Here is a 16,290-nt window from a genome sequence, read left to right as displayed (position 1 = left end):
ATAGCAGTTCACCTGGAAATTCTAACTGCAGTTGCCACTGAAAAACAACCTGCCACAAGGATTGCCGATAACCGCCTGGTATGAAGGTGTAGCGCCCATAGACTGAAATTGGGCTAATATAGGAGTCTGGCCAAAATAAGAAATTCCTCAAGTATGTAACTGCAAATTAGCCAATCACATCTGTTGGACCCACAACAGAGCATTTTTACTAACTTAGGTCCCCTAGATGGTGAAAATTTGATCACCATTACAGAGAGAAATGAGGATGTTAGTTGTCCACTAATTGTGCATGCTAGATGAAAACAGTATTCAGCATGCTTCCTGTTCATGGCAATTGCTAAAAGATCCCCAGGAAATGACTAGGACTCTTATGTCACTGTTAGTGTCAATTGCAACTAACTTCTACCTCAACATCATGAACATTGCCATAAAAATTTAGGCAGACATTTGCCAAGGAAGTAACACAAGTTACAGAAACAGATGAACACTCGTTTACAACATTAAAATCAATTCACTGAACTTTAATGATAACAAGGAATAAAATATTACAGCATTAAAGTATTCATAACGTATACAACCTCTTAATAAGTTAAGTAGGCCATTGACTGATTGACTTGTTTCATTACAGTGGGTGCACATTTTTAACCTAACCATCATGAAATGCAAAGCACAAAAGATAAGTTGAAATATGAAAGAATGGTAGATTACATCTTGTAAGAAAAATATTTATACATACATTCATCTCTTCACTGAAGTTCAGGGAAGAATGAACATCTGATGGGCATGACAAGGGAATTTCACATAGTAAAGGCATTCTCACCCACTTCTACCCCATGATTCCAGTTCAAATCTAGCACATGATTTGCTCACCCTTTCCTGAACCACATATGTGGGTTTGAGTACAAATAATTTGTCACTGCACTTGATGGTATTACTGTTAAAAAAAAAGGCCCAATACTCATCCAGAAAGATAAACAACGGCTACTTGTAAATTTGAATTTGAAAGCTTTACAAACATAACTAGTACATGTTAAAGAATAAATTACATATTTTTAGCACAAATGAAACATGCAAAGTGAGAAAGATGATACCCCATAGCAAAATATCTCTATGAATATGTTATATGTTAAATTACTGAAGCTATTTAAGATATTGTTAGCAGGTGGATTCACCAGGAGAGAAAGAGAGAATGAGAAAAGGTGCAACATCTAATGATTACTTATTGCCCTGCAATCTATGTCCAGGGGAGTATACAATCTGAATAGTGCAATAAAGAGCCAATAAAATTTTTCACATGCTGTATGAGACGACATGATTCTTTTTGTTCTAAAATAAGATTGAACATCAGCTAAAATCAGACTAACCCAATATGCCGAGATAAAGAAAAAGATAAAAGAAGAAAGGAAAGAAACTGAAGAGATTCACTGCCTAAACCAAGACCATGTTAATATACAGATTCATATAGTGTAATAGACGTCTACTGCTGTGGTTAGTTGCAACTATGAAGTCACATAACACAAAGAGAATAATCTGTAGTAATAGGTTCTTTGATCAGTGAGAAACAGGTATAATGCCATGTCAACTCTATATTACCTACTAATCTCTGAAGCCCATAAAAGTAAAATTAAAGCATTTGAGAATTTCCATAGAGCCAAAGTTTGCAAAGGACAAGACATGATATTGAAATGAAAACAAAAACATCGCCTGTTCACTTTGTTCCCCCTTCTGTGCTTCCTTGAGTTCAGCACAGAGAGAGCTGAAGCCTTTAACATCTTGTTCCCAGGCTTGTGTTAATTTTATTGCAGTTGATTGTGGTCATTCCATGACAGCTAATGTTAAAAGCAAGAAACAGGGAGAGATTCAGAAATGGCTGTATCTTTGTCAAATGTAAAAGGCCCTTTTCAAGTGTGACATTCAACCAACTTCTATTTGACCACTCGTCTTAACGGTTGATAAAATAAACTACTACTGCATTTCAGGACATAAAACAAAAAGAGTAGTGGTGCAATTTATAACATATTTACCAGAATCAATTACAGTTGATTCTTTTACCAAAACTCTCAGGCCAGGCCCTGTAATTGTTATGGCTTTAATCCCCTGCCCACTGGCCAATTAACTTTGCATGTCTAATGTCTTTTTTTGTTCTGCATGTCCCATACCACAGTCAGACCCTGCCCGAGTGCTAGTATAATTTGCAAATCAATGTCATTTCCCATCCTAGAATGCCTTTGATGTTTCTCATTCTTGGGCTTCAGTGTTTGATAAACCAAGTTGCTAGTCCTACATTACAGAAAGTATAAAACATACAGATTATTGAATATGTAAGTAAACAATCTAATAGCTATCACTTCTAAAATCATAAGTAAATTATAGGAAACCCTAAGCATAGATGCAAAATTACCCACTATTGGTGAATGAACTTTTCCATGTCAAGAATTCAACACCGAGGAAAACTACGGTAACCTCTTAAAAATAAATTAAGAGTATTTAATACAAAATAATAACCCATAAAGAAAATCTCCCTGTATTAAAAAAATGACTCTAACCTCATTCATCTGACTGGTCCCATATCCAGCAATATTATGTAGGATTCTGAACCTTCGGAAAACTGGTATCGAGAAATACAATTCTCGGTCCAGGTGCAGGGGTATCTGCACTTCTGTCTGCTGAAGGAATTAAACAAATCAAAACAGACACAACACGTAACGGGTACTACTACAAAAAAGGACACAAAACATAAATATAAAAACTAGGTGGCAATGGTCACAGCAGCGTTAACATACAGCATGAGACAAAAGCCAAGGGCCAAACAATTCCACTAAAGATTTGAGAAGAGTGGGGAAAAGTCATAAAAATTACAAAGGAAATACCTGACATACAGACAGGTGAATAAAAAAAGTATACAAAAGTCAGAAATACATTTTGGGTTAGCTGGTTATAGAAGTTTTTTAGTACAAATATACAAATTATTAAAAGCAACCTTTATGCATCATAAATACAATCTTATTAGTTTTACAACTGCCCTTATAGCTGGTCAAAGGCAGTAGACCATGTCAAATTATGAGATGTAGCACGTGATTCCATAGTTAAACACGGGCAAGACACAGAGTAGGAGATGTCATATGTTTCTTACTTGCTAATAAAGTCAACTCTTAACTCAGTCTGCTGGTAACTGAAGAACATGGAAAGAATGCATCTGAGTACATAATGGATGACTGAAGTCAATTTGAGCACTTATACAAGGAACTTGGAGCTATTCAGGGAAGGAAAGTTTAGAAAATCTAGAAACAAGTCGATTAAACTCACAGTCTTCTTCATAAGTTGGTACCTGTAAAGTCCACAAATTGCTGAAACTTCCTGTGATGAGTTTTTCTCCTTCTGTCGAGTGTTAATTAGTATCACTCACTTTCATCGATCACAGTAAATTCACGGGACCTGAAGGCATCCAAACTATAGAATGTCTTACCCATGTGTAACTATCACTTCACCATTTGTACTGTAATGCTGTACATGCTCAGCTATCTTTGACCAGATTTAATGGCGTCAGTAAAAATAATAGGTTGGTAATCTATACGAATGCATACAAATTAAAATATTGTAATGAAACCTCAAGAACAAAGTCAAGATAACATCTCCTGTAGCATATACTTGAAAAGGCAATTTGATAACCTAAACCACATGCACCAATTCCATTGTCATCCTAATGAATAACAACGAGTTATGCAGCCTATGTATCACCAATCACCATAATTATTAAAAGAGCTCTGACCCAAGAAAATCTCCAAAGTTTTACCCAAAGTCTATAGTACTACTACTTACTCAAGAATTTATTACTACTACTTACTCAAGAATTTATTAGGAGGGTCAACTCTAGGTTAATGAAGAGAAATGGCTATGCATCAAGCAAATTAAACAGGGCAGAAACCTTTATATAATTCCCTCAAAAGATATTTTGAAACCTGATGAATGGACCAAATCAGGGCCGAAAGGAAGTCTTCAAACTCAAACATCAAAAACGATGAATGATGACATTTACAGTGCTAAGATTAATCATAACTATTTTTACTACATGAGAAATTCTTGCAGAGAAAATTTGATTAAAAAACCATCTCTAGCTTAGTAATTAAGTTACAGATAATATATTACTTCCAACAGTAGAAAAAAATGAAAACTCACTTGGACACACCATTAAAGGTAAAAATTATACCGTCAGATAAAAACAAAAGAGTTATTTAATTTCCTAAATGAGCACGCACACGCACACACACTCACACTCTCAGAAATATTAAGAAATCAACAACAAAATTAACAAAAAGAGCCCTTTACATTCCCTTTAACAACCACTCGCTCCTTCTACTATTTGAATATAAAACTTCTAAATATCAAAACAGAGCTCCAGCACTATAATCTCAGTTTAAAATGATATTGTCATGTTACAATAAAGTTTTATACATACTTACCTGACAGATATATACTTAGCTATAGACTCCGTCGTCTCCGACAGAATTTCAAATTTCGCGGCACACGCTACCGGTAGGTCAGGTGATCTACCGCCCTGCCCTGGGTGGCAGGACTAGGAACCATTCCCGTTTTCTAATCAGAATTCTTCTCTTCCACCTGTCTCCTGCGGGGAGGCTGGGTGGGCCATTAATCGTATATATCTGTCAGGTAAGTATGTATAAAACTTTATTGTAACATGACAATATCATTTTTATACATTCAACTTCCCTGCCAGATATATACTTAGCTGATTAGCACCCATTGGTGGTGGGTAAGAGACAGCTAACTACTGAAATAGACAGGTAAACAACATATGTTGTAGGTATTAATAAACCTTGGTTCCTACCTTATTAGGCTGAAGACTTCACGGCTACTGCCTTGGAGTCTGCTTAGCCTCAAGAGCCTCAGCGAGATATTGATCTATGGCTAAGAGTTCTTGTGGGTCTGCCAATGGGGTCTTATCCACTTACTCGGCAGAGCCTAAAGGCCTTTGTCATTGGGTGCTATTCCACTAACATGACAATACACCTTGTTCAAGGAGCACAACACCGATCCCGATCACCTGATCCTAACATCCATGTTAGTTCTAAGATTGCAAGGAGTTATCCCCGAACTCCTTACAAACAACCAAAAACTCGAAACATAATTACACTTTCATTACAAAATATACAAAAAAAAAATTTTGTACTCCCCTACTAGCCATACATACCCTTGATCCCCTACCAGCAATGACACTATGCTCCCGTGCGACATCAGTGAGCTTGCTAATAGAAAACCAAGCACATATCTGACAAGAGGGTATGTACGATAAAACACAATATTTAAGGATCAGTCTTTGCTCCAAGACCCAGCACTGTATCTGCTGATACAAATGGACCTAGCGAGAAGCACTTCTCATAGGTCACTCTCACATCCTTCAGATAATGAGATGCAAACACTGAATTGCACCTCCAATATGTAGTCTCAATGATATTTTTTAGAGACATATTCTTTTGGAACGCCAAGGACGTTGCTACTGCTCTCACCTCATGGGTCTTGACCTTTAGAAGACCGAAGGATTCCTCCGAGCAGTTCTTGTGAGCGTCCGTAATTACGCTTCTCACAAAGAAAGCCAAGGCGTTCTTGGACATGAGTCTTTTGGGGTTCTTCACCGCACACCAAAGACCTTGTTGACAAGCTCCATCTGTCTCTTCCTCTCTAAATAATATTTAAGAGCTCTCACTGGACAGAGAGACCTCTCTATCTCTCTGCCTACGAGGTTAGATAGGCCTTTTACCTCAAAACTTCTGGGCCACGGTTTTGACGGGTTTTCGTTCTTTGCCAGAAACATTGTCTGGAAAGAACAGATGGCAGCATCTCCTTTGAACCCCACTGTGGAATCTAGAGCGTGCAATTCGCTCGTCCTCTTGGCTGTAGCGAGAGACACCAGGAATAAGCATTTCCTAGTGACGTCGCGGAAGGAAGCCAGATGTAAAGGCTCGAATTTATCCGATGAAAGGAATTTCAGTACCACGTCTAGATTCCAACTAGGTGTTCTAGGAGTAGCTGCCTTTGAAGTTTCAAAGGATCTAATTAGATCGTGTAGATCTTTGTTGCTTGCAATATCTAACCCTCGATTCCTAAATACTGAAGACAGCATGCTTCTGTATCCTTTTATTGTTGAGACAGAAAGGTGTGATTCCTCTCTCAGAAAGAGGAGGAAATCGGCAATATTCACTATAGAGGTACTGGAGGAGGACAGCTTCTGACTCTTACACCACCTCCTAAAGACTTCCCACTTTGATTGGTATACTCTTCTCGTCGAAGCTCTGCGGGCTCTAGCGATAGACCCGCCCGCAGCCTTGCGAGAAAAGCCCCTCGCTCTGACAAGTCTTTCGATAGTCGAAAGGCAGTCAGAGCGAGACCTGGGAGGTTGTGATGAAACCTCTCGAAGTGGGGTTGTCTGAGTAGATCTGGTCTGTTTGGAAGAGATCTGGGGAAGTCCACTATCCACTCCAGTACCTCTGTGAACCATTCCTGGGCTGGCCAAAATGGGGCTATTAGCGTCAACTTCGTGTTCTTCGAAGCTACGAACTTCCTGAGCACTTCCCCCAGGATCTTGAACGGGGGAAAGGCGTATGCGTCCACACCCGACCAATCCAGGAGACGCGTCTATTGCGAAGGCTCTCGGATCTTCCACTAGAGAGCAAAAGATCTCTATTCTTTTGGAGAGGAACGTCGCAAACAGGTCTATGTGAGGTCTCCCCACAGGGACCAAAGACTTCGACACACTTCTTCGTGTAGAGTCCATTCTGTGGGAAGGACCTGATTCCTCCTGCTCAGTCTGTCCGCTCTCACATTCTTGATGCCTTGAACAAATCTTGTGAGGAGAGTTATGCCTCTTTCTTCTGTCCAGGTTAACAGGTGTCTTGTTAACTGAAAGAGGGAGAAAGAGTGCGTGCCTCCTTGCTTGCGTATGTAAGCCAGAGCCGTGGTGTTGTCCGAGTTTATCTGTATCACCTCGCCTCTGACTATCTCTTCGAAGAACTTTAAGGCTAGGTGTATGGCCACTAGTTCCTTGCAATTGATGTGCCAGGACACCTGTTCCTTTGTCCAGGTGCCTGACACCTCCCTTGCTCCTAACGTCGCTCCCCATCCCGACTCCGAAGCGTCGGCATATAACACTTGGTCTGGGTTCTGCAGGGCAAGCGATACGCCTTCGTTCTTTTGAAGAGGGAGGATCCACCACTTCAAATGATCCTTTACCTCTTGTGGAAGCGGGAAGATGTCCGAGAGTTGTCCCGTCTTCCAACTCCACACCCCTTTCAGGAAAAACTGAAGAGGGCGAAGGTGAAGCCTCCCCAGAGAGAAGAACTTTTCTAGTGAGGACAGGGTCCCTAAGAGGCTCAGATAATCCCTCGCTGAACTGTTCTTTTTCTCTAAGAAGCTCGAGATTTTCGACAAACCTCGAGTGATTCTTTCTCGCGAAGGAAATACTCGAAAACCCCGAGAATCCATCTGAATCCCCAGATAGACCAAGCTCTGGCTGGGGATCAGCTGCGACTTCTCGAGGTTCACGAGTAATCCCAGCGATTCTATCATGTTCCTTGTTACTGATAAGTCCTCCAAGCACTGAATCTCCGACTTGGCCCTGATCAGCCAGTCGTCCAAGTAGAGGGAGATGTTTATTCCCTCTAGGTGAAGCCATCTTGCCACATTCGCCATCAGGTTGGTGAATACTTGCGGAGCTGTAGACAGACCGAAGCACAGAGCCCTGAATTGAAAGATCTTGTCTCCTATTACAAAACGAAGATATTTCTTTGACAAATGGTGAATGGGAACGTGGAAATATGCGTCTTGCAAGTCCAGAGAGACCATCCAATCTCCTGGACGAAGAGCCGACATTACTGAGGCGGACGTTTCCATGCGAAACTTCTTTTTCTGAACAAAGCGATTCAGAGCGCTTACGTCCAGAACTGGTCTCCACCCCCCCGATGCCTTTGGTACTAGAAAAAGGCGATTGTAAAATCCCGGGAGTGTGGATCCTGCACCAGTTCGATGGCCTCTTTTTCCCACATTTGTTCCACCATTTGAAGGAGAGTCTTTCTCATTACCGGGTCTCTGTACCTCGCTGACAGTTCCGAGGCGTAGATGTTAGGGGAGGGCTGTTCTCGAAGGGGATTACATATCCCTTCTTTAGGACCGACACTGACCAAGGGTCGGCTCCCCTTTCTGCCCATACTCCTGCAAAGTTCAGGAGTCTGGCGCCCACTGGTGCTTGAAGGAGCAACAAGTCATTTGGATTTCTTGAAGGGCCTAAAGGAAGACCTTCCTCTCTTATCAGAGCTCTTCTTTCTGGCAGGGGGACGAGCCGCTGTACCTCCACGAAAGGGCTGCTGAGGAGGACGAGAGTCCTTCTTAATCGCCGACACTACAGGGCGTCCTTTCTTGGACGTTTGTGTTAGTAGGTCTTGTGTCGCCTTCTCAGTTAGCGAGCGAGATATATCCTTCACTAACTGAGAAGGAAACAGATGATCCGATAGAGGGGCGAACAATAAAGCAGTCCTCTGGCTCGGAGAAACCCCTTTCGATAATAGGGATCCATATACTGATCTCTTTTTCAGGAGACCAGCACCAAAAAGGGAAGCCACTTCACCCGAACCGTCCTGTACTGCCTTGTCCATGCAAGACAGGACGCTATGGAGAATCTCTGGGTTTTTAAGAAACTCCGGATCTTTAGATTTGTTGGCCAGAACTCCGAGTGACCAATCCAGAAAGTTGAACACCTCTAAAGTGACAAAAAGTCCCTTTAGAAAGTGGTTCAACTCTGAAGTGCTCCACGTCGCTCTGACCGATCCTAAGGAGTGACGTCTAGAGGCCTCCACTAAATTGGAAAAGTCGCATCTGCAGAGGCAGTAGAGAAAGACCCATAGTCTCTCCTGTCCCATACCAAATACCTCTCTTTCCATGTAGTTTGGAAGGAGGCATGCAGAATACCGTCTTTCCTAACTCCTTCTTCTTGTCCATCCAAGAATCTAAAGAATGGAGTGCCTTCTTCATCGATATAGCAGGCTTCATTTTCAAAAAGGCCGAAGATTTTGCCGTAGCCGAGCTCGAAAAGAGAGAACGAGGAGGAGGAGGAGCCGCCGGACTAAGAGAATCTCCAAATTCTTGAAGCAATAATGAGGCTAAGACTTTATAACTCGAGAGTCTCTCATTAGCAGGAGGTTCGTCATCAGACAACTCGTCTAACCCTCGATCAGACGAAGGAGAAAGTTCACGTTTGGAGGGAGAGTCCTTCCAAGACCTCCTACGCTCTGAAGGAGAGGAGCTCCTATTTGGAGAAGAGTCATAAATTCCAGGAACGAGTCTCCGACTCCTGCCTCCTGGCTCTTGACTCTTGCCTCCTGACTCCTGCCTCCTGGCTCCTGACTCCTGCCTCCTGACTCCGGACTCCTGGCTCCTGCCTCCTGACTCCTGCCTCTTGGTCTGCCTCGGCTCCTGCTCTGACTCCTGACTCCTGCCTCTTGCCTCCTGGCTCTTGCCTCCTTGGCTCCTGCCTCCTGCCTGCCTGGATGCCTCCACACTCCTGGCTCTTGGCTCCTGCCTCCTGGTTTGACTCCTCACTCCTGGCTCTTGGCTCCTGCCTCCTGGGTGACGCCTCACTCCTGGCCGGTGCCAGACGTCTGATAGGTTCATCCAGGTTCGTACCGGAAACCTCACCTCGAGTAGGAGTATCGATCCTGGCGGCAGATACCTCCATACGTCTGGAGGATCTTTTGATCGGAAGGGAAGTCTTTCCTTCTAGGAGGCTCCTTTGACAGAACTCCTACAAAAGACGAAATCTGCTCTTGCATCGCCATCATGAATCTCTTCGTAACCTCCTCTTTATCCTCTTCGGGAGGAGGGGAAGGAGGAGGGGAGGAGTCCATAGCCTCCACCTCCTGCCTCCTTCTCACTCTGGTTGAAAGAATGGCTCTTCTTGCCTTCTTCACTCCCGAGGGAGACTCCTCAGGGAAGTTTTCTGGGCTCGAATCAATAGTCGGAGCCTTCCAACTCCTCTTGAGTGGCCGAGATCGATCTGAATCTCTCCAATCACGTCTCGGAGATGAAGATCCCGACGACGAAAAACACTCACGCAGGACGCTTTTACAATAGCGATCCTTGGCAGTCTGGGGTGTCACAGAAACCGCCGAAGGGACACCTGATCGGTGGGGATTCTCCACACCTCCTTTCGGTTTTCGACATTCCTTCTCCTCTGGGCATGTGAGCTTGGAAGAGGTCTAGACCTAGGAGCGTTGCTGAGCCGACCAGATGCCCCCTCCACTACACTATGGGGACACTCATATCACTGTCACTGAATAATCACTAGCCTTACCTTGTATGGCAGCCATTTTGTTTTCCATCAACTTGAAGGCTGCTTTTAGATCCGCAAGTTCTTTTGCTGAATCTACAGGTTCTGCAATAGGAGAAGGGGCTGCAATGGAAGGAGAAGTAGCAATACTTACCCTTGGGGAAGATCCCAAGCTAGGAATTAGTTCAGATCTAGAACTACTTAAACTTCTATAAGAAGCCTTCCTCACTCTTTCTCTCTCTAACTTTTTTAAATAATTAGTTAGATTCTTCCATTCGTTCTCACTCAAGTTCTCACATTCCTTACAAGTATTAGTAAAAGAACATTCATACTCCCTGCAACCCTTGCATACCGTGTGAGGGTCTACCGAAGCTTTCGGCAACCTCACCTTACAGCCTACATTCACACAACGTCTCACAACCATTCCAGAGTCAGACATTATTAAAGAAAATTCCAAAATCAAGTCCACAAAACAGTCCACAAAAGCGTATGCCAATCCAATAATCCAGATACGTCACCAAAAGTCGGTCAAGAAGATCAATTGCCGGTGAAAAAAGAAAAACCAATCGAGAGGAACCAACAACAATGTTGATGGCCCGGGCGACAGAAGAATTTTGATTAGAAAACGGGAATGGTTCCTAGTCCTGCCACCCAGGGCAGGGCGGTAGATCACCTGACCTACCGGTAGCGTGTGCCGCGAAATTTGAAATTCTGTCGGAGACGACGGAGTCTATAGCTAAGTATATATCTGGCAGGGAAGTTGAATGTATAAAACTACTTTTTACAACCACAGTACAGTTGTTAAGTGATTCGGTTAAAAATAATACAGTAGTAGTATAACAGCAGCTACATTAAATATAAAAAATTAACAATTTTCATTCTTGTGTTGCTGGGTGTACAAGCTGCTGCTTGACTTGTCATGACTAATTATATAATTAATAACTGAACTGAGTCTCACGTTACAAGTTTTCACCTGTGGCAATTTCTTTCCTCATATTAGTAAGTAATTAAGATTTTTATTGGCCTTGGCATTACATAGTCAGAGCGCTGTTCCTTCAACTGCCTATCTTAAAATGTAAATACAATAAACCTTAGGTACTTCACATTTTATGAATGCTGCACCTTAATAAATATAACCACCATCTGAACATATCTTATTGTGTAAATTTTAATTTTATTTCAGTTTTTGCACTTAAATCTTTTGGCATCTGATATAAAAGAAAATATATACAAGCACCTTAAACTGGCATAATGTCATTACAGGATTTGTTAAAAAATAAAGCATAACAAGGCTTATTATGAACAAGAAGGAAGTTCATATGAAGATGCTGGAAACAGTCTGAATTCACTGTCCCTTTGTTGAAATGATAAGGTTATAAATCCCAGGTTATTAGCCAATGTGAAAATCTGCATTATTCATGGAAGGGTAAGACATCCCTTTTTCTCTATTTCTGCCCCCAAATTTTCTCTTATTTTGTGCCTATAAAGGTTAAGAATATGATGTTGTTCCAGTGGTTTCCATAAAGAGGATAGCATTTTACCCTGTAACACTGATCTTAATTACACTTGGAAGAATACTGTAAAATACATTAGTAATCCACAACTTATTCATACAGTATTTATACAAGATCATATTACAATTTAATAGTATTTACAAATAAGTGAAACAATACAGGAAACTTTTTTTTTCCCTAAGAAACTCGAACCATTTAGAAATGCTGGCATTTACTTTTAACTGGTATACTCTGGCTGGTCTGTGCTCCAACTTGTATGTTCAATAATGAAGCATAAGACATGGCAGTGCTGTACACAGGCAACATAGAATATCATATACTCCATTTTGTATACAAAGAGAACATCTAATCATGGTATATAAAAGCATGACAATACTCACCCAACAGAAAAACGAAAACTTCTCTAATCTTGACTAAAGCCTAATAATCCAAGTCTATTAATTATATTATTTATGCAGTCCTTCAATGCTAATAACTATATTACCTAGTCCTTCATGCCTATTAACTATACTATCTAGCCCCTCAAGCCTGTTAACTGTATTATCTAGTTTCTCAAGCCAACACAGTCAGAACTCATCATCCCTACAAGTAATAAAGACCTTGTGAACAATAACATCATTTTATATTTGGATCAGACTAGATTAACCTTCCACCTAACAACTGAGAGGCATTCTTGCAGCTTTATCAATTAAATACTAAATGTATTTATGAGATTAAACAGCATTAATATTGCACATTTATGAGCAGCTCTGTTGAGCAAATAAGTATTAACTCTGTGGTGGAAGGTCTTCAAAACCAGGCATTTTCATAGCTGTACAGATGAACTTGGCCAAAAGGACTTATTCTTAAACAAAAGGTGAAAGTTAGAGCAACAAAAAGAAGCTGACCATCTTGCTGGAAAGAAGAAAGCAATGCAGCTCTGCAGTCAAAGGGAAGGGCCAAAGAAACTGTACTGGCTACAGTGTGCTACACATGGTATGGGTAGCATACCAACCAACACCCCCTGGGGAAGTGTTTCCTTTAAGAAGTGCAATTATTTAAGGAAGAACCCTTAAAACCATACAAAACAACTTCATCACAGACCAGAACTTCAAAAACTTTCACCAGAAATGGTATTTATCTTTTTTAATTCTTGCAAAATATCATAGCAATGATGTTAAATATCAATTTACCCAAAAATCCCATTAGTATACTTGCTTGAATTAATAATGAATACTGACTAACTCTATCAACCAACCTGCAGCATATATAACATGCTGTTAGTAAAGCATTTATCAACAATGTTCAGTACGCATGCATGTTTGTTTAATCACAGTAGAGAGATAGAAATTCTAACAAGTATAGAAAACATGAAAAAGCAAGAAAAGACACCTGTCTATGACACATCTCAAATAAAAAAAATATAACTGACACAAAATATTGCAATCAAGATTATTGTAAGTTTTTAACATTATAACAAAGTTCTATACTAACATCTTAGTTGTACACCTATCAAAATTAATCTAAAAATTATACTGAAGTGAAAAACTTCAAAGGCAAAACATCTGCAATTTTTCTTGTAAATTGTATTTTTCCTAGATACACATACCTCTGATCTTATATGGAGTTACCTTTCAGTGCAGACTGATGCAGTCATTAAAGCTTGTCAACAAGATGATTAAAGGTGTTTGCAGTGAAAGTCTGTGTGGGTACATGGTTAGGTGAGTGTGTAGGTTGGGGAGGGGGGTTCCTAGCACTCACTTGGCAGAAACTCCACTTTTCCATTTGGCTACATGAACAACAGCCAGGATGATTATAAGTGGGAAATTTGATATAAGATGGTTTGTATATCTAAAAAAAATACAATTAATTTCACAAGATAAACTGCAGTGTGTTCCTACGAAGTAAACAAACCTTCGTTTTATAACAGTGACTCATTCATTAGGTCAGAAGTATTGTCTTGTGTTCCACAGTGCTTGAGGAAGTAGTGTGAACAAAAGAATAGAAACACTGCAAGTAAAATCTATCGCTACCTGGTAAATGTCAGCTTACCAGTCATGTACTTTGTATGAACACAACTCACAAAAAGGTTTGGGTAAATCTCCCCCCCTGGGGGGGAAATACAGTTCATTAAGTAATGAAATAAGAAGAAAAAAATTAATAATGATTAGGTCTATATCCAGGTCACTTTGTCTGGGGAAGGATGGAGGGAGTCACATCTTCTGGCCTTTAGATTGGAAGTCCTGCTGTGTAGTTTACTTACATCAGGCCATACAAGTGCATACCATGAATGTTGGTCATCTACAGAACAGAAGTGGATGGGGTGAGGAAAAATCTCTGCATATTGTCTTCCATTCAAACCTTAAGCTAGATGCTTATCAGACCCCAAGTGTAACTTAGTCTAATTTCCCAGACATGGAATGGAAGTTGCCTTCTTGCTTATCCCATTTGGAGCTGTGCTTCAATCATTCTGTTGATGGTCAATCATGGCATTCCTCATAAGCTTCTTCATAAAGTTGGGCAGGGGAGGGGCATGAATCTGATATATAAACATCCACAGCCAGAATACCACCTCATAGCCAGACGCCATTTATACTGACTCATATACATGGCCAAAATATAAAAGCAGCACACAAAAATATAAAAAACATCATCAAAGAAAGCCTGTATGTATTGCAGAGCAGCATAGTCAACAACCCAATTGCAGCTCAAGGAAAAGTGGAGCCTAGGTCAGGTGAGTGCTGGGATTCCTACCACACTACCACACACCTGTAACTACCTTACTATTGAGCTTCAGTGACCACACAAGGTCCAATGAAAGGTAACTCCTTTTATAAGAAGAAGGTTTGTATACTTTCCAGGAAAAGAATTTGATCAAATTTGCATTTTTCCTTTCAAATTATTTAGGATCCAAAGTTTAACAAGTACTGCATTAATGAATTCTTTTAACAATATGTCTATAAGCTAAAAGTTATCATATATTTCAAGATCATCCACATTCTTGTCTTTGATAGGTTAGACGGCATCACGTTACCTGCTTGTGTGCGAACCGAAGATTTCTGATATCCTTGCAGAATATTTCGATACCATAAGAATTTTCCCCCCGGCTTGTGTTTGCTCCACCTACTTTTTCAATCCGTGACACCTGCAAAAATGCAAACAGATTTAATACATTGCTAAAAATAAAAATAAAATCTCAAATCTAAACATACCCATGTGGTGAAATTCAAATGTCTGCTGACAAGAAAAGCCAAATCTGGCCCACTTGAATAACAAACAGTGTTTTCAACATGACCATAATGTACATGGAGTAGTCGTTCTTTCAAGTGAGATTCACTGTATGTAGAAAATGTTGTACATAACAATTCTGAATACCTGACAATAGTATTTGATATTACATTCAACTCCCAACTTTCTTTTTTATAAGAACTTCAATAAATGTACATTTTGTAAAACTGCCAAAACTTACATATTGTTTATGAGACTTCAATTTCTCTAGAAATGAGTAGTACTATTGATATGCATTCTCTAAATCTTCAATTCTAAAACTGATGAAATATTTTCTCCTGTCTGGATGTCAGCAGCCCCATCAATTCACTATTTATCTGACAAAATTGCAAGAAGTAATGACTTCCATTTCCCTTATTATATGTAGGTTAATAGACCACCACTGCTGGAAGAAATCCTCTTTGCTCATCTTCCCATATGTTCTTTTTCAAGAGTTTCTATAATTAACTTCAATTTCTTTTAAAGCAATCTCAATCTTTGACATCTCCAATAAAGAGCTCAGCTATCAAGTCCTGGCATTAGCAATAACAAAAAACACAAAACGTCAATTGTTAATCCTTAGAGAAAATATCTCGAAAGCAATTATTTGTTGCTTCCATTAGCCATCACTGAACCAAATACAACAGAAAATCCTAACAACTATTATCAGGCACAAGTGTAGGCTGAAAACTTACCACACCTAAGGGCACTTCTAATTCATAGGGAGGATCCGTTTCAGGGCTTCGGAAATAAAGACGATAGTTCGTAACAGAGAGCGTCCCTTTTTTCGGTCCTGTGTAAGGACAAAGATAGGTCACCTCTCTTGCAGTTCCTTCCAAGTGTTCTCCAGGGAAGAGAGGTGGTTCGTCAGGTCGCAGGGTTCTGCTCCCTTCACGTACTGTCATCTATTTACAAGGTAACCAGATATCAAAATCCGTTATCAACAATTAGCATTAAGGGAACATATCTTTAGGACATGCTCAAACAGCACTTTATACATCTGTCATGCTGGAAAACATAATCTCACTCGGTTGGCAAACAACAACTTCCTAAACCTTCCCTATCCTTCTTTTTCATAGTTTTTTAAATCCATATTACAGTACTTTGTATCTATATATTGCTCACCAATACTTCTCACAGAAAGATGGAAAAATATATGCATATCCATACTGTCTACTGATAGCAAAAAATCTCAAC

General features: G+C 40.4%; 1 protein-coding gene across 6 annotated transcripts in view; it reads right to left on the bottom strand.

The window, feature by feature from the left end:
- The window catches only part of LOC135214390 (myotubularin-related protein 2-like), a 56,895-nt gene that overhangs the window by 10,736 nt on the left and 29,869 nt on the right, over positions 1-16,290 (bottom strand). For 4 of the 6 annotated variants that reach the window (XM_064248642.1, XM_064248644.1, XM_064248646.1 and 1 more), the window contains 3 exons: positions 15,789-15,998; positions 14,861-14,971; positions 2,547-2,666 (listed from right to left, as the gene is read on the bottom strand). In XM_064248642.1, the coding sequence (XP_064104712.1) occupies positions 2,547-2,666; positions 14,861-14,971; positions 15,789-15,998 (441 nt within the window). The remainder of the gene's footprint in view (positions 1-2,546; positions 2,667-14,860; positions 14,972-15,788; positions 15,999-16,290) is intronic. The other 2 variants (XM_064248643.1, XM_064248647.1) reach the window with 2 other exon arrangements.

Source organism: Macrobrachium nipponense, chromosome 45 (assembly GCF_015104395.2).
Source record: "Macrobrachium nipponense isolate FS-2020 chromosome 45, ASM1510439v2, whole genome shotgun sequence".
Taxonomy (NCBI): Eukaryota; Metazoa; Arthropoda; class Malacostraca; order Decapoda; family Palaemonidae; genus Macrobrachium; species Macrobrachium nipponense.
The sequence above is the reverse complement of the archived record's forward strand: the minus strand, read 5'-3'. Positions and strand labels throughout refer to the sequence as shown.